This window comes from Canis lupus, chromosome 1, assembly GCF_003254725.2.
Source record: "Canis lupus dingo isolate Sandy chromosome 1, ASM325472v2, whole genome shotgun sequence".
NCBI classification, from domain to species: Eukaryota; Metazoa; Chordata; class Mammalia; order Carnivora; family Canidae; genus Canis; species Canis lupus.
The window spans coordinates 47,962,511-47,987,135 of record NC_064243.1 but is presented as its reverse complement, the minus strand read 5'-3'; the positions used below and the strand labels follow the sequence as shown (position 1 = coordinate 47,987,135).

The window sequence follows — 24,625 nt, the reverse complement described above, 5'->3', positions numbered from 1 at the left end:
TTGAAGAAGACAGTGTGGTTGTGTTTTGTTGCTGCTGTTGTTGTTTTTAAGATTTTACTTATTTAATTTTGAGAGACACACAGAGAGAGGAAGAGACACAGGCAGAGAGAAGCAGGCTCCCTCTGGGGAGCCCAATGTGGGACTCGATCCCGGGACCCTGGGATCATGCCCTGAGCCTAAGGCAGACACTCAACCACTGAGCCACCCAAGTGTTCCAAAGACAGTGCGGTTGTACCCAAGGAGGCTGGGCTGAAGGAAATTTGGTCCAAGAGCCGTAAGCATTTAAGAAGGTGTCAGAGTTGAGAGCTGAGACATGACCAGAGAGGATAACTGATGGAACAAGGTCCCAGAGCAAGGGAAGGGAAAGCAGTCAGGAGTCGTGGGGGGGAGGGGTGCTGCCCTGGGAGGGCTGCACGAAGGCCTGGGTAGGTCTGAGGGCAGCTGACCTGTCCTGGTGCCCACCCCTGACCCCTCATCCATGTGTTTGTCTTGTCGAGTCCTTGGACCAGGGCCCTTCTGGGGCCTGCATCTAGTCCCAAACAGAAAACCAGCCTTTCTCATGGAACCAGTTTTGTACATGACTCTAAGTTCTCAAGCATGCAAGTTTAATGAAATTATTTTTCTACCTTTGAAGTGATGAAAATAAAGAAGCTAGTTCTAAAACTACAGTTTCGGGCAGCCCCAGTGACGCAGCGGTTTAGCGCCACCTGCAACCTGGGGTGTGATCCTGGAGACCTGGGATCGAGTCCCGCGTCGGGCTCCCTGCATGGAGCCTGCTTCTCCCTTTGCCTGTGTCTCTGCCTCTCTCTCTCTCTCTGAATAAATAAATTAAAAATCTTTAAAAAATTAAAAAATAAAAAATAAATAAAACTACAGTCTCATCAGAGATACTTACCATTTCCTCCCACCAACAAAGATACAAAAGACAGAGATCAGTATGCTAATTACAATGAGTTGTCACCAATAACTTGAAAACAAGGAGAAATGTTAGCCGGCTGAAACATTAACATTAAAATCAGTGCAGATGGGTTATTAACATTAAAGCCAGTACATATAAGCAGGTTTGCCTTAAATGGAAAAAATGGGGGTGCCTGAGTGGTTCAGTCAATTAAGCATCTTCCTTTGGCTGAGGTCGTGATTCTGGGGTCCTGGGATCGAGTTCTGCATCCGGCTCCCTGCTCCGTGGGGAGACTGCTTCTCCCTCTGTCTCTACCTCTCTCCCCCTCTCTCTCTCTCTTTATATCTCTCATGAATAAATAAAATGTTTTTTTTTTTAATGGAAAAATTGGTTCCTAGACCTTGAAATTGCCTTTAACCTGAAGAGATGCATTAACCTAAAAAGGGAGGTTGGTCAGCCTACAAAGGTGGAAAAAGCCAAGGTGATTGGAGCAGAGCAGAGCCACCGAGCTCTGTGTAGGGGAGGAGCCTTAACTGGTGATATCCAGTATTCCTGCCCTGATGGCAAGCCCGTTCTGTTGAGATGGATGCACCAGGCTCTGTCAGCTTAATGCTCTTAAACATTCCACTCACCCCTCTTGGGTTCTCCATCCTGGCTGAGATCCAGCCCAGGCCAATTAAATCAGAGTTCTCCAGGGTAGGGCCTGGGCATTTGTCTTTTTAAAAGCTCTCCCAAGTGATTCTGATGTGCAGCTAGTATTGAGAATCCCTTGATCTAACTAATTCCCTGGGCTGTGATGCCATGCCCACCGTTATCTGTGTTCTCATGGATCTGCATCAGCCAATTACATAAACTGGCATTCTGATTCTGTACATTAGTCTAGGGCTTAGTTAATGAAATAACATGAGAAACAAAGTATGGGTCAGCAAAATGGCCAATCACAAATTCGCCAAGAGCGGAGCAATAAAGGACCATATCTCTTGTCCTTCACTTTTCTTTAGCTCCTTACAGTTTATTTCATGGGCAGGGTTGACTGCATGCTTGGCTTCCATTCCCCACGTCTGCTTCCTAACAGAACTCCAACTGGGCTCCACACTCTACCTCTCCTCCCTTGAGGACATAGGCCTTGGAGAAATTGGCTCCACTCTCAGCTCCTGGGGTGCTCTGATTTGTCTGTCTATTTCCATCCTAGGAGTTCAAGAAAAGGAGCTCAATGCCATCAGTGAGACAAAGGAATTGGTTTTCTTTTAAACTTTCTACTGAAGCGTGGTACACATATGGAAAAGGTGATGAAACTATACACGTTAGTTTGATAGAGGTTCACAAACTGCATATACCTGTGTAACCAGCACCCAGATCAAGAAGCAAAATATGACCAGCAGCCAGAAAAACCTTTTCTGCCCTCTTCCACTCACTGTTCCTTCAAGGATAACCACTAACCGGACTTCCAACAGAATAGGGTCATTCTGCTTGTTATATACTTTTTTTTATGTAAGTAGAATCAAATAGTATATACTGTGTCTGGCTTCTTTTGCTCACATTATGTGTGTGTGAGACTCATTTTTATTGTGTATAGTTGTAAGTTGCTTACTTTCATTGCTGTATATTTGATGGTGGAATAAGCCAAATTTATCCATTCTACTGTTGATGAGTATTTGGCTGGTTTCCAATTTAGGAGTTTTACAAATTATGCTGCTATAAACATTTCAGTCCTTGTCTGTTGAGGACACGGAGATGCATTTCTGTAGGGTAAATACCTAAGAAGGATTACTGGGTCAAAGGGAATATATAGGTTCAACTTTGAGAGATACAGTCAAATGGTCTTCCATTTGGACCCAGATGGGACTGGACCAATTTACCCTCCCATCTGCAGTATATGAAAGTTCCATGTCATTTATCAACACATGTCTGTCTTCTTCTTGTTACCATTTTGGGTGGGGATAGAGATGAGATTCAGGGAGTTTTGCTGTAGTCTTCAAATTATCCCTTTAGAGGAAGCCAGCCCATTCTCCCCATGAATGTGAATGAGAAGCAATAGCCAAAATGATTATTAGGTCAATTGGGGCCAATTGCCACCAAGTTAAAAAGAAAGGACTTGATGACATCATTGAGGTGCTGGGTCACCAAACAACTCAATCCGTTACCTCTCAGCTGCTTTGGTTATTCTGTGGTCTGTACTGGAAAGCATCTTCAGTGTTTTTTCAAAAGCACTTGAGTCTATCACATCCTTGCTTTATTTTTCTGATGTGGAAACTGATCATCAGTGAAATATAATGATTACCCCAAGGCCACAGAGTTGGCAAAGGGTAGAGCTGAGACTTAGAGCCAGGATTTCAGACCCAGCCTATTGCTCTTCCACCTACTGCCCCTTCCTAGCAGGAAGTACCACTGTCATCTCTCAGTTTGTGCAAGTGACTGTGAGTCTTTTGATCACATAGCTGCCATTTGCCAATGATGCCAAATTACACAGCCAATATGCCAATAGCCATGCCAGCTAATGGAGGGACCAACCACATTTTGCAAATGGGCATTAGCAGCTGCACCTCCTCCGAGGAAACTGTCAGCCACATGAGGCAAGGCCCTGGTCCTCCAGGGGAAAAAGCACTGGTGCCTTTTAGTCATAAATCACTAATGAGGACACGAAGACAGTGAGAAAAGCAGGAGCAAAAATTATAGTAGCAAGTTCATCTTCCAGCTAAGCAGGTACAAGAGCTGTAACTATCAGCTTCCCAGCTTGGAAACCCAAGAATATTTCACCTAGTTTTGTAAACGTGCAAACCACTGATATAAAAATTCAATGGAGCAATGGAAAATAGTTCAATGACCTAAAACATCTCCTCACTATAAACTAGTTTTTGTGATTCAGCCCAACCACTCTGTCAACACACAATATTATAAGGCATTCTGCAGCTGACTTGTTCTCGTGGTGGGGGGTTGAGTGGTGGGTGGTGGTGGGGGTGCCAGAATTCATCACTTTCCCCTTCCAAAAATGTTAAGTTCATGGTCTTCAAGATCCAAATCAACTAGCAGAGTAGCTCCTAGAGCATCGGTTCAGATGTTTGCTGGGAAAGGAGACTGGATTATACATTAAAAATAAGATTTAAAACTATCTGTGTTTTGTTTGTTTTTACCATGCTGTCAGGTAGTATAGGCAGCCAAACTACTCATGGGTTCATAGTGGAATTCTAATGAAATTCATACTTCTTAGTCTAGCATTCAAGGCTCTATATGACCTGGCCTGCCCTTTTCTCTGACCATGTTGGTCTTCCGTCTATTCCTTGAACATGTAGTAGTCCCCTCTTATCCATGGGTTTGCCTTACATGGCCACTTCAGTCACCTGCAGGCCAGAAGCAGATACTCCTCCTTCTGAAATATGGTCAGCAGGTCAATAATAGCCTAATGCTACATCACAATGCCTATGTCGTTCCCCTCACTTCATCTCACCACACAGGCATTTTATTGTCTCACATTATCACAAGAAGAAGGGTGAGGACAGGGTTGCCTGGGTGGCTCAGTCAAAGTATCTGACTCTTGGTTTCAGCTCAGGTCATGATCTCATGGGTCACGAGAGCGAGTCCTACAGTGTCAGCCTCCATGCTCAGCAGGGAGTCTGCTTGAAGATTTTCTCCCTCTGCCCCTGCCCCCACTTGCGCACATTCTCTCTCTCTCAAATAAATAAATATATCTTTTTTTTAAAAGAAGAGTTCAGTAGAGTAAGATATTTTGAGAGAGACCACATTCACACAATCTTGATTATATTATTATAATTGTTATATTTTATTATTAGTTGTTAATCTCTTACTGTGATTAATTTATAAATTAAACTTTGTCATATGGACATGGTATGGATAGGAAAAATCATAGTATACCTAAGATTCAATATTATCTGTGGTTTCAGGCATCCACTGGGGGTCTTAGAACATAACCCTTGCAATGAAGGGGGACTACAGTACCATGTTTTTATGGCCTCGGGGCCTTTGCACTTACTTCCTCTTCTAGAACTTTCTTCCCTAGGTCACTGTCTAGTGAGCGAGTCATTTTTCATTCTTAGTCAAATGTCAACTTCTCCAAGAGCCTTCTTCCACCACTTTCTCTGAAGTAGCACCCCTATCAGTCTTTATCACGGCACCTGGTTTATGAGCTTCCTAGCACTCATTGTGACATGTAATCACTTGTTTATTACCTATAAGCTCCATGACAACAAGAGCCCTGTATCTCCTGCATTCCAACACTTGGAATGGCAGCAGTACCTCCAACATAGGAGGTACTCAATGACTATTGGTTGGATAAATGAGTGAATGAATAAAGGATGATCCAGTTGTGAATTAACCAGTGCTGTGGCTTTGTTCTCTTTGCTACCTAAATTAAGACCATTTAGCTATCCAAGGGATCCTTTGCCAAATAAATGTTCCCAAGACAATAAAATACAGAGAAAAAAAGAGTGGGGAGAAATCAATGGGAAAGGAGACTGGATTATACATTAGAAATAAGATTTAAAACTATCTGTGTTTTGTTTGTTTGTTTTTACCATGCTGTCAGGTGTCCTGGGGGGCTACATGAGGCAGATTGAGCTCATCCATAGCCACACCATAGGATCTTGGAATGACGTATTTTTTAAATGGGCTTTTCCATTTTTTGTGAACAATATATTGGTCAGTCCCTGAGAAGCCACTGGACTTTTGAAAAGATCCAATAAGTGTGATTCACGTTTTTCTGACGTGTATTAGAATATATGACTACTAGGGTACACTGTACAAAAACGAGTATCACCACTTCAGAGATAGCTGTGCAATCACTGCCCATCCTGAAGCAGAGTGAGAACATCATGACTAGAATTCTCACCTTCCACAAACCTTCCGGTTCAAGCTCCCCATTTCACAGATGAGGAAGCTTGCAAAGTAGAGTTAGTAGCTAACTTTCTCAGGGTCACGAGCTACTGAGGAGCAAGACCAACCTCAGCCCCAGACTCCACACTCCAGATAGGGTCCTTTCAGGACACAACACATCAGCTAAGCCCAACCACGACCAGAGGAGCCGGGCTCCCAACAGAACAGCCAAGACCAGTAGGGGCGGGTGCCCTGCTGCAAGAGCCTGCGCCCCCCGCCCCCCCCCCCCCCAGCTCTCACCTTGGCCACACCGGAGAGGGTGCCAGAGATGAACACAGACAAGCCCAGACCAACAAGCCCTTGGGGTGCGTGCGGAAACATGACCTCCCACAGCATCTTCACCGAGGTGCGGCGCAGCCCCGAGGCCATCAGCCCCCAACGCTCAGGAGCACCCCAGCCTCAGAGATTTTTCACCCAAAGCCAAGGCCTGAGTACCTCAAAAGAGAGGCCAAGGCCCTCCCTGCCTGACGCTGGAGGAGGAGTGATCCTCTCCCCAAACCAGGACTCTACGCCTGAACACGACCGTGGGGGTGGGGGCGGGGGAGTGACTGGAAAGGAGGAAGAGAGGGAGGAGCAAAGCAGCGCCTAACGCCCGTGGGTCCCCAGCCCCGGCTTTGAGCATCTCGGCTCAGGGTTCCAGAGAATGAAAACAGCTCTTCAGCCCAGCTCCCCGACTGGAACCCGCAACCTGCCCGCCCTCCCCGCCCCCCCCACCCTGGGCTCGACACCCGCCGCGGGGAGGGGGCGGCCCAGGGGCGGGGCCCGGCCAGGCCCGGAGCGCGCCCAGGTCCCGGGGTGGGGGGGGGAGCCCGAGGCCCCGGGTGTGGCCCCCTCCCCGCGGCCCGGCCCGCCGGCGCCCGCCCGCGCCTACCTGTAGTAGCGGTCATCTCTGAACGGCGTGAGGTCCTCTCTGAGCTCGCGGTACGCCTCCTGGAGCCGCTTGCACAGGTGCTTGAGCTCGCTGCAGAGCGGGGGCTCGAAGGCCGGGTACTCCGCGTCCATGCCCGCGCCGCGCCCGCGCTCCCGCCGCTCCGCCCTCGGTACTGCTCCCCTCGCCCCTCTCTCCCCAGCTCCCGAGACCGGGGCCCCCAGCGCACTGGGCGGGACCGAGGAGGAGGAGGAGCAGGTGGCGGGGGAAGTGGGGAGGGGGCGCGGAGGAAGGTGGGGCGGGCGCGCTCAGGGCGCCGCGGCGAGACGCGGGGAGCCGGGCCTGCGGGGGTGCGGACGGGGCCCGCCCCCGAGCCGCGGGGCCTAGGGAGGGGGCCGTGCCGCGCCCATCGGCCGCCGCCCAAGAAGGAGCCGGGAGGGGGCGGGGGGCACCCAGCGCAAGGTCATCTGCCGCCCGGACAAAAATATGAAGGGCCGTCCTCGCTACTGCTCGTTTTGGGAAAAGGAAGCAACTGGAGATGACAGGAAAAGAGAATAATGGGGCTCGGAGGAGGACTGAACTGGCCCAAGGCCGGAGCCGGCTCCCACGTTCAGCACCATGGACAGCCCCAGCCCCCCTTCCACCTTGGGTTCCACTTGGCCTAACGCAAAAACATTTAAAACTAAGCCAATCATGGTTATGTCATACGAAACGTTTTTAACGATAAAAGAATGTGTCCAAATGGTCCAAATGAGAGAACTCTTCCCACACATTCTGTAACCACTGTGGGGGAGGAGGGGAGGGTGGATGGGCAAGGGAGTTTCTCATCCTCTACAAGCTCAACACTTGAGTATGAAATTAAAACTCACAAATCAACACGTCTTCCATGGGACTATCTATCTAAAGATGGTGATGGTGTCATCTCTTGTGGATTTTTACAATAATAAATGAGGAAACAATTGTTCCTCATGAGATCAGTGTGTTTCCACCTGAATGCAGGACGGGTTTGCCTGCGGGGTCGATCTTGCATGCATTGGAGAAATATTTTACAAAGGTACATTTGGGGGGGCCTCGCTTACACTATTAAGTATAAATTATAGAAAATGGTCTCAGGAATCTGTATTTTTCAAAGCACCCCAGGTGAATCTAATCATCACTCACGTTTACATATTCCCAGAATTCCCATGCTATACTCTAATTTCACCTACTCTTCCTTGCACCTTTTTATCCTCATTTTTATTTATTTTTAAAAATTTATTTATTTATTTATTCATGAGAGAGAGAGAGAGAGAGGCAGAGACACAGGCAGAGGGAGAAGCAGGCTCCCTGCAGGGAGCCCAATGTGGGACTTGATCTGGGCTGAAGGCGGTGCTAAACCACTGAGCCACCTGGGCTGCCCAGCAAGGTCTTTTTTATTACTTAGTTGTCTATGTACTAATCATTAATTCAACTTCAGATCCCCCAAAATCGCCTAACTCCCCTCTTGAGATATTCAGGCACATGGCGCATTCATTCCATCAGTTTCATCTTTGTGAAATCTCTCCTTGGCCTTCTGACCAGCTCTGGACTGGCTGCCCTATGCCCGGTACATGGCTCCTATCTAAGCAATCACTGCACCACCATCCTGGGGATCCTCTTCCCACATCTGTTTGGATCCAATGTCTTTCTCTTTATTGATGGTGCATGTCTTGGAGGTCCTTGGAAGGCCCATTGACATCACTTCCTCTGCATCCTATAGGTCAAAGCAGTAGAGGTTCAGCCCAGATTCAGTGGGGTTAAAATGCCCATTCATCCTTACAGCAGCAGCATTATGCCCAAAGGAGAGGAGGGGACTTGTTCGGGGCTCTCTTTGAAGATTGTCTTTTATTTCCTGCTGCCCTGCCCATGTTTATGGCCAATGGGTCCCAGTCCAGATACCCTCTATTTTATAGTCCTAGGGAATCAACTTCTAGTTTCCTGTCAGTGTTAGAGAATGAAAATTTAGTTGCACAGAGCAGAAAAATGGGGAGATTTGGCTGCTTCTCAGACTTGTGATCTATCCTTCTGTTTTTGTTTTTTCTTTAAATTATGGTACAACATACATAAAACGTGCAACTTGAAGTGTATAGGTTACCCAATTTTTATGTATGCATTCATCCATGTAACCACCACCAACATGAAGATATAGGATACCTCAGAAGGCTCCATCTGTCCTTTTACAGCCACCTCTCTCCCAGCGGTAACTGCTGTTCTGGCTTCTATCACTATTCTGCTTGGTTTTTTTTTAAATATTATATGGATAGAATCATACAGTTTACATTCTTCTGTGTTTGGCTTTGTTTGCTGAATATTATGTCTGTGAAATTTCTTGTGTTGTTTCCTATAGCAGTAGTTTTTTGGTCTTGTTTTTGTTTTTGTTGCTATGCAGCATGTCAGTGTTTGGATATAGAACAATTTATTGATTCTACTGCTGCCAGTTTTTAGTTATTATGAATATGAACATTCTTGTACATGTTTTTTGGGGGAGTATATGCACTATTTTACTTGGGTTTATACTTAGTAATGGAATCACTGGGTGATAGATTAGGTATAGAGTTGGCTTTAGTATATATGGCCATACTGTTTTCCAAAATGGTTGTGCCATTTTATGTTTCTACCAGCAATGTTCAAGAGTTCCAGTTGCTCATGTCCTTGCTAATCTTCATTTCATCTGTCTTTTCCTTATGGTCTGTGGTGGTCCATCCTCCTGATTTTTGCCCCATCTTTTCATTCACTTCCAAAGATGCTTGTGCTGCTGGTTCCTGAAGCATTTGAGACATCTATGGTGTGGGTTGGGCTTTCCTCACTGCCATTGAAGGATCTAGGTTTTGATATCTATTCCTTTTTTCCTTATGATTTGCAAAATTTTGTTGCTATTATTTCCTCTTCCATTCTCCTTGTCTTTATGGGCTTATGAGTTTTTTTTAATCTCCCCCCCCCTTTTTTACTGACTTTTCTGGGGTTTTCATGAGGTTTCAATAAAAGTAATATGTGTTCAATGCCCCACCTTCATTTTGGCCATGTCTTATTAACAATATTATTCTGGTGTTCACCTCAGATAGGCACTTAAAAAGTGTTTGTTGAATGCCATCAAGTTATTCCTTCTACTTTTTCAACTCATCAAAAGGATCATTATCTTGTGATGCTGTTACATAACAGAGGGAAAAAAAAGCATGTTCGTTCAGTTGTGGCAAAGAGCAGAGGCTCAAATTAGACAAGTGACACTTTCTTAGCAATATGAACTTGTGTTGAATACTTAATATCTCTAAATTTTGATCCCTTTCATGCATAAAACAAGGATGATAATAGCGGCTGCCTGGAATTTGTGGGAAGGATTATGTAGAGCACTTAATACAGCAACTGATCTATAGTAAGTGCTCATTAATGGTTAACTCCTTCAGGGGTATTTACATATTTCCTCTCCCATCACCGCTGATATCCATGCTTTCTCTCTCTCTCTCTTTTTTTAAATTTATTTGTTAATTCAAAAGAGAGAGAGTGCACAAACAGGAAAGGCAGAGGCGGGATCAATGAGAATCTCAAGCAGACTCCAATGCTGAGTGCGGAGGAGCCAGGCAATGATGCAGGGTTCAATCTAAGAACCCTGAGATCATGACCTGAGCTGAAACCAATAGTTGGATGCTTTATCCACTGAGCCACCCAGGTGCCACTCCCAACCCCCACTTTCTCATTTTAAAAATGTATAGAGCATAGAGAAGCTTAGGCAAGAGAATGATATATATTACTGAGAAATAATCACTGTTAACATTTTTTAAAACAGATTTTATGTCTTTGAGAGAGAGAGAATAAGAGCATGAGCAGGTGGGGAGGGAGAAGCAGGGAAGAGGGTGAAGCTGATTCCCAGCTGAGCAGGGAGCTTGACAAGGGTTCAATCCCAGGACCCTGAGATCATGACCTGAAGTGAAGGCATACACTTAACTGAGTGAGCCACCCTGGTGCCCCTATTGTTGACATTTTGAAATGTCCAGGACGTGGATTGGATCAGAATTGGTCAATTCTATTCAAATAATCCATTAATCCCACTCCTATCCAATCTCCCTTTAATTTATGCAGATGTCACCAACTCTCACTTGCCCCTCTGCTTATTCAACTTCTTACTTAGGAATAAGAACACTGGATGACGGGCACTGAGGGGGCACTTGACAGGATGAACACTGGGTGTTATGCTATATGTTGGCAAATCGAACTCCAATAAAAAATATACAAAAAAAAACACCCGATATTTCTCCAAAGAGGACATACGGATGGCCAACAGACACATGAAAAGATGCTCAACATCACTCATCATCAGGGAAATACAAATCAAAACTACAGTGAGGTACTATCCATTAGGATAGCTAAAATCAAAAACACAAGAAATAAGAAGTGTTGGTAAGGATGTGGAAAAAAAGGAATCTTCATGCACTAATGGTGGAAATGTAAATTGGTGCAGCCATTATGGGAAACAGTATGGAGATTCTCCCAAAAGATTAAAAATAGAAATACCATATGACCCAATAATTCCACTACTGGGTATTTACCAAAAGAAAATAAAAGCATCAATTCAAAAAGAAAAAAAAAAAGAATAAGACAGAACAAAAACTCACCTTCAAGCCAAGGCAGTGTGTGTATGAATGGCCTCACTCCTTTTGTTTCCCAGTCCTGGAGCATCTTTCCTTACAATCTAGCACATCTGCAAGATACAAATTACTTTCCAAATGCCATACCTATGGCTTTCTATTATTCCCTATAACTCTGTTTTCCCCTCATTCTTTAACATTTTACAAAATTGGAACAATATCATATAAATCATTTGGAATCCTGCTTATTCAGTAATGAATACAGTGACCCATCATTTTCCAAACTCTTCTTAAATATCATTTAAAATTTTGGAAGTGTTCTAGCTCAGGGACGTACTTAACCATTCCCCTATTCTTGGCCATTTTGTTCCTTTGGTTCTTTTGCTATTGTAAGTAATGCTGCAATGAACATCTTTATACACAAATCTTTTCATTTCAAGTTCTATCTTTTAATCAGAAATGAAATTACTGAGTCAAAAAGAATATAAATGTTAAAGAAAAAACATCTTGACCACTCAAAATTTCAAACATATAGGGAGAAGAGTTAATAAACCTATGTACTTATCAATCAGCTCCAAGATGGGAATTGGCATTTTAAAGAAGATGCTTGCTAAATCAAAATAATAAATGTCTAATGGTGAAATTTAGGGCAGCAACTATTGGTATAATCTGTGTTTGAAAGAAGGCACTCTTTTCTAGCAGAGACCTTCTGTTAATGTCTTTCAAATCACACAAAGCAGGTAACCACTTGCTCTATCTACGCTTGCCTCTTTTTCCTTGAAAATAGTGTTGGCCACAAGGCAGGTGTTCAATAAATACTGCTGATTGATTGAATAACATAACACTCCTTGAACTTTACCTAGAGATGGACATCCAGCCAGGAATAAGAGAGACTAAATGGAGTTATGCAAACAGCAGTGAAAATTAGCTAGGAGGCATAGGGAAAGTCAGATGGCGATCATTTTATTAATATCTAATTTTTAATAAAATCACAGTGAACTCAAATACACTTTAGGAAGTTGAGTCAAGATAAAGTCATGTAAGAGTATGTACAAAACCATAAGCTTTCTTTCCACTAGACAACACTCAAGCCTCATGTTCAGGATGGGAAATCAAACAGTAGGTCTCACTCACTGATGCAGGCTGACAAGTTATCATAAAACCATCAACTACAAATGTTGCCTTGAAGACTCTTAATAAGTTACCAGGCTCCTTTTATTATTTGGTTAAATCTGATGAAAATATCCACTACCCTTACAGGGTAGACCTCTAAGACTTACATCTTTGGGGTCTATTTACATGTGTCTTTTCTACTAGAATATCAACTCCTAGAAGGCTGGAACTAGTATTTACTCAATTTAAAAATTTTGTTGACAGTTTCCTTTACTGTGGAAAAGCTCTTTAGTTTGATGTATCACAAGAGTTTACTTTGCTTTTGTTTCCCTTGCCTGAGAAGACATATCCAGAAAAAAAGTTGCTAAGGCTGATGTCCAGGAGATTACTGCTTTTTTTTTTTTTTTTGAGATATATGGTTTCAGGTATTACATTTAGGTCTTTAATACATTTGAGTTTATTTTTGTGTATGGTGTAAGAAAGTGGTCCACTTTCACTCTTTTGCATGTAGCTGAGAGACTAATGGTCCCAGCACCATTTATTGAAGAGACTCTCTTTATTTCCTCATTGCATATTCTTGCCTCCTTTATCATAGATTGATTAGGCATACAAGTGTGGGTTTATTTCTGGGCTCCTTATTCTGTTTCACTGATTTCTGTGTCTATTTTTGTGCCAGTACCATACTGTTTTTATTACTAGATTTTGTAGTAGATCTTGAGATCTGGGAGTGTAATACCTCCAGCTTTGTTCTTCTTTCTCAAGATAGCTTTGGTTATTAGGGGTCTTTTGTGATTCCACATAAGTTTTAGGATTGTTTGTTCTGGTTCTGTGAAGAATATTATTGGTAGTTTTTTTTTTATTGGTAGTTTGATATGGATTACATTGAGTCTGTAGATTGCTTTGGATAGTATGGACATATTACCAATATTAATTCTTCCAGTTCATGAGCACAGAATATGTTTCCATCTGTTTGTTCCATCTTCCATTCCTTTCATTAGTGTCTTATAGTGTTCAGAGTATAGGTCTTTCACCTGCTTGGTAAAATTTATTCCCAGGTATTTTATTATTTTGATGTAATTGCAAGTGGGATTGTTTTCTCAATTTCTCTTTCTGTTACTTGATTATTTAGTCCATAAAAATGTAGATTTCTGTATAATAATTTTGTATCTGCACCTTTACTGAACTCCTTTATTAGTTCTAATAGTTTTTTGGTGGAGTCTTCAGGGTTTTCTATATATAGTATCATGTCATCTGCAAATAGTGACAGTTTTACTCCTGCCTTACCAATTTGGATGCCTATATATAAATATACATATATATATATTTGGCCTGATTGTTGTATTTAGGACTTCCAGTACTATGTTCAATAAAAGTAGTAAGAGTAGATATCCTTGTCTTGTTCCTGATCTTAGAAAGAAAGCTTTCAGTTCTTCTTGAGTATGATGCCAGCTGTATGTTTGTCATATATGGCCTTTATTATGTTGAGGTATATTCCCTCTAAACCCACTTTGTTGACAGTTTTTATCATAAACATATGTTACAAATTACAAAGTATTTGTCAAATACTTTTTCCTGCATGTATTGAGATGATCATTTACCTTTTATCATTTATTTTGTTAATGTGGCATATCACACTGATTTATTCATGAATATTGAACCATACTTGCATCCCTGGTTTAAGTCCCACTTGATATTAATTGTTAAATTAGGTTTGCTAATATTTTGTTGAGGACTTTTGCATCTATGTTCTTAAGGGATATTGGCCTGTAGTTTTCTTTTGTTGTTGTGTGTCCTTGTCTGATGTTAGTATCAGGGTCATGCTGGCCTCATAGAATAAATTTGGAAGTCATCCTTCCTTTGCTATTTTTTGGAATTGTTTGAAAAGAATAGACATTAACTCTCTTTAAATGTTTGGTAGACGGGCACCTGAGTGACTCAGTCATTTGAGCTTTGACTCTTGATTTCAGCTCAGGTCATGATCTCAGGGTCTTGGGATCTAGCCCCATGGTGGGCTCAGCACTCAGTGGGGAGTCTGCTTGAGATTTTCTTCTCCTCCCTCTGCTCCTCCTCCCCACCCCACTTCCATGTGCACCATCTCTCTCTCTCTCTCTCTCTCTCAAATAAATAAAATCTTTAAAAAATTTTTTTAATGTTTGATAGAATTCCTCTGAGAATCCATTTGGTCCTAGATTTTTGTTTGTTCAGAGTTGATTACCAATTCAATTTTGTTAATGGTAATAAGTCTTTTTCGGTTTTCTATTTATTCCTGTTTTAGTCTTAGAAGAGCGTATGTATCCAGGAATTTATCCATTTCTATTAGATTGTCCAATTATAGGCATATAGCTTTTCATAGTAGTCTCTTACAATCCTTTATATTCCTATGGTGTCAGTTGTTACTTTTCTTCTTTCATTTCTGATATAAATGCTTTCATTTTTTGAGAAGTCTGGCTAAAGGTTTACCAATGTTGTTTATCTTTTCAAAGATAAACATTTCATTTATCTTTTTTAAAAAAATATTTTATTTATTTATTCATGAGAGACACAGAGAAAGAGGCAGAGACATAGGCAGAGGGAGAGGGAGAGACAGGCTCCTCCCAGGGAGCCCTATATGGGACTTGATCCCAGGACTCCAGGACCATGCTCTGAGCCAAAGGCAGACACTCAACCACTAAGCTACCCAGGCATCCCTCATTGATCTTTTTTTTTTTTTTTTTTTTTTTTTTTTTAGTCTCTATTCCATTTATTTCTGCTCTGATCTTTATTATTTCCTTCCTTCTACTAACTTCAGTTTTTGTTTGTTCTTGATGGAGGCCTGTATCACTATAAATGTCCCTCTTAAAATTGCTTTTGCTGCGTTCCAAAAATTTTGAACATTTGTGTTTCCATTTTCACTTGTCTTCAGTTATTTTTTTAATTTCTTCTTTGATTTCTTCCTTGACTCATTGGTTGTTTAGTAGAATGAGGCTTAGCCTCAAAATGTTTATTTTTTTTACAGGGTTTTTTTTTTTTCATAATTGATTTCTGTTTTTATACCATTGTGGTCAGGAAAGATGCTTGATGTGATTGATTTCAATCTTCTTAAGTTATTGAGATTTGTTTTGAGGCCTAACATGTGATCTATCTTGGAGAATGTTCCATGTATGCTGGAAAAGAATATCTATTCTGATGGTTTGGGATAGACTACTGTTCTGTATACATCTGTTAAGTCCATCTGGTCTAATATGTCATTCAAAGCCACTGTTTTCTTATTGGTTTTCTATCTGAATGATCTATTCATTGATATAAGTGGAGTGTTAAAGCCGCCTACTATTATTCTGTTATTGTCTGCCCCAATGTTCAATTAAAAATCAAGATCATGCTAAGGAGGTTTTGAATAATATTTGAGGCCAGCAACTTTTATACATTGTCTAAGTGAAATACATTGTCCAACTAAATAAAAATTAAGTGAATAGATAGCTTGTAAATTTTCATGGTTTTGATGCATCTTTAAAATGTGTTGGTAGCAAAAAAGAAGAAATGCCACTTAAAATTAATCCTTTGCATCCCTGACTGTTTGAAATATGAAATTATAAGAGACCTCAGAGTTATACACATTTACATTTTGTACAGATTTTCCTGTAGTTACTGGCTTATTTATTGATTAGTTTTTAAAGGGCATTGTTTCTTTAGAGGACATAGGGACTTTGCAAAGAATAAATCAAAAATACTCTTCAGATAATTTTCATCTTTTGAGAGGGATTAAATAAAGGAAAGCCATCAGAAAATCTTACTAGAAGATTAGGTGGGGAGGGCAATGACTGTGGTTGGTATGAGTAATTATTGCTAAATCAAAGTCATGCAGTTCTTTCTCTGCTCTTCAAGAAAGCATGCAATGTTTCTTCTTTTTCTGGTTCTTAACTGAGATATTTCCTGGATACGCTACTAATGGTAGTTTTATTACCAACAGCTATAATAACAGGCCCATTTTATTGAGCATGTACTGTGGGCTAGACACTGTAAAAAGCACTTGATGGCATTGTCATACACAATAATCTCAACAGTTTTAAGAGCTGGTATTTTAGTCATGTTCTCCAGAGAATCAGTACCAACTGGAGCTGATAGGTAGATAGGTGATAGATGATAGATAGATAGATAGATAGATAGATAGATAGATAGATAGATGATAGATGATAGATAGACAATGAGGAATTGGCTCACATAATTATGGAGGCTGAGAAGTCCCACAATTTGCCTTCTGTAAGCTGGAGACCCAGGAAAGCTGATGGTGTGGTTCCAGTCTGTGTCCAAAGGCTTAAGCAGCATGAAAACCAATGGTATAAGTCTAAGTTTGAGGGCCAGAGAAGATAAGATGCCCAGCTCAAACAGTAAGGCAGAAAAATGGGGAAAATTCTCCCTTCTCTGACTTCTGTTCTATTCAGGCTCTGAACAGATTGGATGATGCTTACCCACACTGGGAAGGGCATTGTACTTTACTAAGCCTACTGATTCAAATGCTAATCTCATCCAGAAATAATGTTTAATTTGGGTGCCCCCATGGCCAGTCAATGTGACACAAACAATTAACCATCACAGATAGCTACTACTATCATCAGAATTTTGAAATATTTGATGCAACTCCTTTATAGGAGTTACATATATGCTCATAATTCCACCGTAAGTAATAGTAATGGTATTTGATCCCAGATCTCTGAATTCAGAAAACTCACTTTTACTCAGTATATGGTACAGCCTGGGGATGCCTGGGTGGCTCAGCAGTTGAGCGTCTGCCTTTGGCCCAGGACGTGATTCCGGGGTTTTGGGATCGAGTCCCACATCAGGCTCCCTGCGAGGAGCCTGCTTCTCCCTCTGCTTATGTCTCTGCCTCTCTCCCTGTGTCTCTCATGAATAAATGAATAAAATCTAAAAAAAATATGGTACAGCCTCTACTGAGGCACCCAATTTAAAGACCAATTGTGTTTGAAGAATGAGGTATTAAAAAATTAAAAGCTCTATTAAAAAAAAAAGGTCTGTTTCCCTGATTTCATGTAGCATCAGACAACCCATTGAAGATATTCCTTATATTTAAAGACAAGTGAACCTAAAACTTCTAGAGTCTTGTCACAGTTCTGATAGATAGTAATATTCATACATATGTATTCACAAATAGTAGTATTCATATCCTCCAGCCTGCCAGTCTCATGCCAGTGCCTCCAATTGACTGAATCTGACAGGAAGCCAGAGAACAAGGGAGCCCAGGTGATGCAGTCAATAGATGGCAGCCTTCTGGGACTCAAAAGTAGACAGCAGAGATGGGAAGAGCATGGATCTGGGGAGGGAGGCAAAGAGAGAACAGCCAGCACACTGTGCTCACAGAATTTTCCTCTGGTGTCAATAAATCTATGAAGTTTGCTGCTTGAGGATAGAAAGTTGATATGAGAGAATAAAACCCAGCCCCAAGAGTGGCTTCAGCTGAGAGGGAAGCGTGGTAGTTGACCCAGGGCAGCACTGGGAGCCAACAGGGAGAATTACTGTCCCCTTTCACAGGTTTGTGCTAGAGCATTGGACGAGGACACTTGAGGGGATAAACACTGTGTGTTATACTATATGTTGGCAAATTGAATTTAAATTTAAAAAATGTAAAAAAATAATAAAATTCAAAAAATAAAATAAAGATAAGGCTTATGATCCACTGAATATAATACTAGACCAACACTGTGGAGGATAAGGAAGTTGAGGCCCAACATGATTAAGCAGCTAATACAAGATAGCACCGTTGGATAGACCAGTTGAGACACTGTCATCTTGTGTCCTGATGCAGGTCATCTGCCTATCTTTTTCTAAAAAGATCTTGAAGCACGTCTAGTCCCATGAGACTATGGCCATCACCAGACGCTTCTGGAAACCTCACACAAAGCCACAATTTTTTTTACATTTATTTTAACATAATTTCAGCCACAAGCCATGTAAAAATGAACCATGTCTTATACCAAAATTAGTAGTGGTCCTTTGTGGTGAATGAACTACGTCAGGGAAATTTTACGTAATTGTGTTTTATAGAAGGGCTAGCTCTCTGGAATCACTGAGAGACACTGGTGGGCAAGGAGGTGATATAGGAATTGCCACCACCCATGCAGCTGTCAGGGTAGCCCCATGATTACCTTGTAGGAGAGGGCAGCATTTTGAAGTCAGTGTGTAGTGCCAAGATAAGCTTTCATAGAAAGCATATAAAGAGGAAAGAAATAGCATTGGTCTAGCTATGTTTTGGCTGGTCACTTGTAAGTAACAATTTTGAAATATCTAGAGCAGTAAAAATTTACTTCCACCAAAGTTTAATATAAGTGCCATTGACCCATCTGTCCTTACACAGCCGAGACTCAGAAATGGACTCATGGGTGTCATCAGCTGAGATGTCCACTGGCAGGATCACAAACTCTGATTTCACCACTTTTGTCAAGTGAGATTCTGGGCTCAGAGATAAGTCACATAATACACATGAAATTCCCTGGCTTTGTGGTTTGCTGATCATTTCTCATCAACCATCACCAGCCCTCTAATTCCACATCTCACATGAAATGCTCAGGTCACTCATCAGAATCCACTGCTGGCTACACAAGTAACATTGGACAATAGATAGATCTTGATCTTTCTGTTGAGCATAGGGGCAGAATGGGGGCACTTTGCTTTTATTTTAATCTTAGCAAACGTTATATACCCATTTGTCCCAGACATTAAGAGATACTGGAAGGCAAAAGTTGAGTAAGAATCAGTTCATGCCTACTAGTGTGGAACACACACGTAAAGGGATCCAAACAATGTGATGACGTCTACAGCAGAGTAAGTCCAGGGTACGTGAACTGAGAAAGACTTCACCGAGGAGGTAATGCCTGTGTTTAAAAATGAGGAATGAAGGGCGGAGTGGAAAAGGAGAGGAGGAATTCCAAGCAGGGGGACAGTACATACAGCAGAGCACATGTGAGAGTGATGTGTTAAGGAACCAGTAATAACTGAGATGGATGGATTAGAGGGCTTGCTTTGGAGTGGCAAGAGAGGAGTCTGGTCATGAAGGCAGAGGACAGACCATAGGGCACATCTAGATTATGGTACAGAGTTTGAGCATTGTCCTGAATGCAGTGGGAGTCACTTAAGGACTTTGGGTTTGAGAGTGACTGGATTAAGTGAGTTTCAGAAAGAAGGTCCCTGGGGAGCAGGAGAACAGAAAAGAGTTAAGGGGATGAGGTAGGAGACTTACAGTTGCCCAGGTAAAAAGTGATGTTGGCCAGAACCAGTGGGGGTGAAACACAGAGGATAATCACTGTCAAGACATTTAGAAGGTGGAATTCACAAGACTGGAATCTGAGTAGGAAAGGAGGAGATATCTGGGGAGATCCATTTATTTGGCTTGGGTGTGGTGGTGCAGTGCCAGTCATTGGAATGATGGTGCCCAATTTGGCTTTGGGCACCCCAGATGAGCAGAACTCATGGGCTGTACCAGAGGTGAAATTGTGTTTCTAGTCCTCTTACTTTGATCAAATGCAGGCAGTGTGGCCTGATGCTCTAGTCCCATTATCTCATCACGGTAAGGCATGATAATATACACCTTCAGTTGACTCCGTCTAAAGACAACTTGACTGTTTTTCTTATGACACATAATATGATTGAGTAGACACTGTATTGAGAGATGTATTCCTGTTGTCACTTTCAAGGTTTGGAGGGAGGTCCATTTTCTCTTGTAGGATTGACAGCATTCCTCTGCTTCTGCCCTTTGCCTTCCCTGGAGGTGGAGAGGAATCAATGCATCACCAACTAGAGATCTGTCCTTTGCTTGGTCTGGTTCTTCTCAGCTTCATTTTAGCCCCCACTTGTCACTATGGGGCATTTGTGAAACACATCCTGCTCCAGAGGCCCCTCAAGGTGCAGGCTTGCTTAGTTTGTCTATTCCTCACATGTTCCCAAACCTACAAGCAGTTGGGCAATTAATGTGATATCAAGACCCACACGGGGTGTGCGGACAGCTTGCTGCAGCCCCCAGAGCTGTTGGGAGTTGGCCTTTTGCTTTCGTCTGAGCTAAGGCTTCTCATCACTGCAGAGCGTCTGCTGTTCTCCAGCTCCTGCTGGGGATGCCTTAGTCTGCCCTTCATTAAAAAATAATTTTTCCCCCTAGATCTTTTCACTTTTTTCTCTCCTAATTATGTTACACATCTTGGCTTTTGTACCAGTGTGTTTGGTTCTTACAGCCATCACGAACTAGGTCTTTGTGGTCATCAGGTCACATTGTGTTAAGTGTTGTCTGGTTCTTCAGCTTTTTTTCTCCTAGTGCCTCCCCAACCACAGCTCAGTGCTCTTCTAGCTGTGGGGATAGCTAAATGCCACTTTCGGATAAGCCTCACAATGCCAGATGGATCACGCTTAGGCCAATAGCCTGGGGATGTTGTATGTTGAACCAGACAGAATTGCCAATAGTCAATCATCTGACCCTCAAAAAAGACTCTGGTTCACATCAATCTAGCAGAATTGGTTCATTTTTAATAATTAACTCTATACCCAGATTATATTGCATACTTATTCACAATTATTTCATCACAGAAATTAAGATTCAGTAGAAAATACTCTTTCCTTTCTCCCAGTCATGCATATCTTAGCTCACTGATTAATTTGTGCTATATCTTTGCTGACATGGACACGTCAAAATTTAATTCCAGAAATGCATTTTCCTTTAGCTGCTCATTCATACTCGCTTTATCTCGATATTATAGATGGTCAGTTCATCACTAGGAGCCATGGTAGGTAAATGCCAACCATAGCATTTGTACTTGTAAGCATAGACTTACCTGCCTTCTTAACACTTCATTATCTTATCCATAAAGTTCTACCCAAGTGATTGAACAGTGGCCACCATTTAATTTAGACTAATCAATGTACAGGTGTTTAATTTGACGTTATTTAAACACTAGTATTCTGAGAAACAAAATACTTATTATCCTGTAGTTTTTGTTTCTGATATAATGGAAATGCATTTCTAAATGATCACTAAAACACAAAAAGAAGCATATTTATATAACAGTTTTAAATTTCCCTTCCCTTTCTCTCTTTGGCTTTTATTAAGTTATGAATTTATCAAAGTATCTTATTAGAGAATGTAGCTTAGCATTTTTTTCTCCCCAGATGTGTATTATCTAATTATTTTACAAAAATATAAACTTTACCTCTGAATCAATTTCTCCCAGAGGAGAGAGAATGCATAAGAAATAAATCTGCCTGAATTACATTTATTCAACAAATATTTATTGAAGCTTATGGGCCTGGCACTAATTGCAGGAAAGTGTTCTGGGAGTTGGTACTGGGCTTCTGAAGCAGTGATGCCCTTCTTACCTAATTAAGAGATACCCAACTTGAATTGAGCCAGGGCTCCTCAGAGCCACTTGGGCTCCTGGAAGAGCCTCCCTCCCATCCTGACAGCCTCGGGCAGGACTACACCCAAATTGGTAACTTGTTTCTAGCTGTAGAAAAACTTAGGGTAATTTACCTTGTTTCTCCTCTTGCTTGAAACTAAGTGTGAACAATTCCAAATCAACAATAATTTGTCAAAGTAGGTGAAATAAATGGGACTCTGAGAGTAATCTTAAGCATTGGGCTGGCCTGCCTATTTTCCCGAGTTAACCCCAAAAAAGGAAATTCACACTTCAGTAATTAAATGCTGGTTACATGTGATTTGTCGGTTGAAATACCAATTTACTAGAGGGAAGGAGAAGGGAAAGGAAATGAAATGAGCCAGGAATTTCTTAAGTCAGGTGGCCTAGGAGTTTCCTTTTGGATCTTGTCCTTGTCTTATTTGGACACTAGCTTTACCGGGCTTGGGGAGAGTGTTTCCTCTTAAAAATATATTTCAAGCAGTGTCTGAGCGTCTCAGTCGGTTACCCATCCAACTCCTGATTTCGACTCAGGTCATGATCTTGGGTGGTGAGATCAAACCCCACGTTGGGCTCCATGCTCATCAAGGAGTGTGCTTGAGATTCTCTCTCTTCCTCTGCCCATCCTCCCCCAAAAGAAAAATTATTTCTTGAAGCATTTATATGAGAGAGGAGGGAGAAGTTGCTTGAAATTTGATGGTACTTCTCAGTAGAACTATTTGGCTTGACATTTTCTTTGTAGGAAGCTTTCCTACTAATGATTACATTTCTAAATTTTCACATCTAATGGCATACAACTGTTCATAGTATTCGTACTCTCTTAGCTTTTGAAAATCTCTATCTGAAGTCACGTCTCATTTCCATTCCTGATACTGTCTATACTGTGCTTCCTCTTTTTTCTTCATACATCATGCTGGGTATTTGTCTAACTTATCCATATTTTCTAAGAACTAACATTTGAAATCATGGACCTTATTGAATATATTTTTGGTTTTTATGTTTATTAAATTCTATTATTTTTGCTTCCTTATCCTTCTTTTAATAAAAGTTTTCTGTTGCTTTTTCCCTCAATGTCTGAAGATGTGTATTTGCCCACTAATTTTCATTTTTATTCTTATATAAAAATAAGCATTTAAGACTATAAATTTATCTCCAATTTTCATGGCATTTCACAAGTTTTGATTCATTATCATTCATTATCATTTTAAATGCATTTCAAAATTTCACACATTTACATAGTTTTGTCTATTTATTGATTTATATCTTAATTGCATTGTATTCTTTTTTTTCTTTTTTTTTTTTAAGTAGGCTCCATCCCCAGCAGGATGGGCATGCAGGGCCCAAACTCAGAACACTGAGACCAAGGCCTGAGCTGAGATTAAGAGTCGGCTGCTCAACCAACTGAGCCACCCAAGCACCTTGCATTGTGTTCTAAGAACATAGTCTACATGGTACAGATTGTTTTTTAACTTTGCTGGAACTTGCTTTATGGCCTAATGTATGATTGATTTTTATAAATGTTTCATGTGTGTTTCAAAGATTTTGTATTCTCTAGTTGTTGAGTGCCAAGTTTTATTTATGTCCATGGAATTTAGCTTTTGGTTGTTATGCCAATCTATAATTGAAAGAAGTTATGTTCAAAGCTCCCACCACAATCGTGGATTTGCCAATGAATTCCTATAGTTCTATTAATTTTTGCTTTATATATTTTGAGGCTGTTTAAAACCTTCATTATAGAAGTTTTCACCCATTTTTACTCACTCCTTGTCCAAGTATCCACCACCCCTCACTCAGCTTCAGTTATCAACATTCTGTTATTTTTGCTTCATCTGTTCACAATTTTGTTTCTGGGATATTTTTCTAAATTATATAATATTTTATTTATTTATTCAAGGCAGAAACACAGGCAGAGGGAGACACAGGCTCCATGCAGGGAGCCTGACATGGGACTCGATCCCGGGTCTCCAGGATCACACCCTGGGCTGAAGGCAGCGCTAAACCGCTGAGTCACCTGGGCTGCCGGTTTCTGGGATATTTTAAAGCAAATCCCAGATGTAACATTTCATTCTGATACTTTGTTTCTTTAGACAAAGACTTAACACATAAAAGCAAAATATGCTGAGGCCACTGTGTTAAGCACCTGTAAGTGAAGAATCACCGTCTTAGTGAGTTCAATCTCCATGGTTTTCAGGTTCTCCTTTGGGAAGCTGACCCAGCTCACTCTTTTCTGGTAGAAACAGTCATGGTGTATGAAGCATTTGCTATTATTTCCTATATATTACTGGGTGCTCAGTAAGTGTCTGTGATAACTACTTAACCACTGGAATCGTTAGAAGTGGCCTTGGGAAGTCATGCTTGTTCACAACAGCTGGCAACCCTGTAGGATAAAATATTTTGGCAAGGCCCCAAAATCTTAATATTATCCTTGTTCTTTCCCTGCCATTCTGAGTACCTGGCAGAACTAAACAGAGCCTTTGGCAGTTTTGGGAAAGAGGGTAACAGGGTGAAAGAGTTGATAAATAATATAGCCAAATAATAATATTTGCCAAATAATATTTGGCATCAAATCCAGGCATACAGCTATACTTTCTAATTCATACTGGAATTCTGCGGAATGAGACATTGCCATGACAAGTGGTCTGTCAGATGGGTCATAGATAGGCCCTATTTCGTGTCCTTTGTATATAATGAGACTTACCATGTTCCAGGCACTGGGCACTCTCATGCAGTCCAAAAGTAGTCAGGACATGTATTGCTATTCGTATTCATCCTAATGAATGCCTGAGTATAACAGGAGATGTGGTCTGAAGGAATGTAACAAAAAACTTGATCTAGACTAGGGCTAGAGAAGGCTCTTCTGCAATCATGCATGGTC

At 41.4% G+C, this 24,625-nt stretch overlaps 1 protein-coding gene and 1 long non-coding RNA gene across 2 annotated transcripts in view; one reads left to right on the top strand and one right to left on the bottom strand.

Annotated features, from left to right (window-relative positions):
* TMEM181 (transmembrane protein 181) overlaps positions 1 to 6,835 on the bottom strand; it is a 74,826-nt gene extending 67,991 nt beyond the window's left edge. The window contains exon 1 of the mRNA XM_035712591.2: positions 6,657 to 6,835. Coding sequence (XP_035568484.1) covers positions 6,657 to 6,787 — 131 coding nt within the window. The 5' untranslated portion in view covers positions 6,788 to 6,835. The remainder of the gene's footprint in view (positions 1 to 6,656) is intronic.
* Positions 6,604 to 24,625, top strand: part of LOC118353834 (uncharacterized) — a 28,095-nt gene continuing 10,073 nt past the window's right edge. Inside the window, exon 1 of the long non-coding RNA XR_004813257.2 lies at positions 6,604 to 6,733. This is a non-coding gene — a long non-coding RNA (uncharacterized LOC118353834). The remainder of the gene's footprint in view (positions 6,734 to 24,625) is intronic.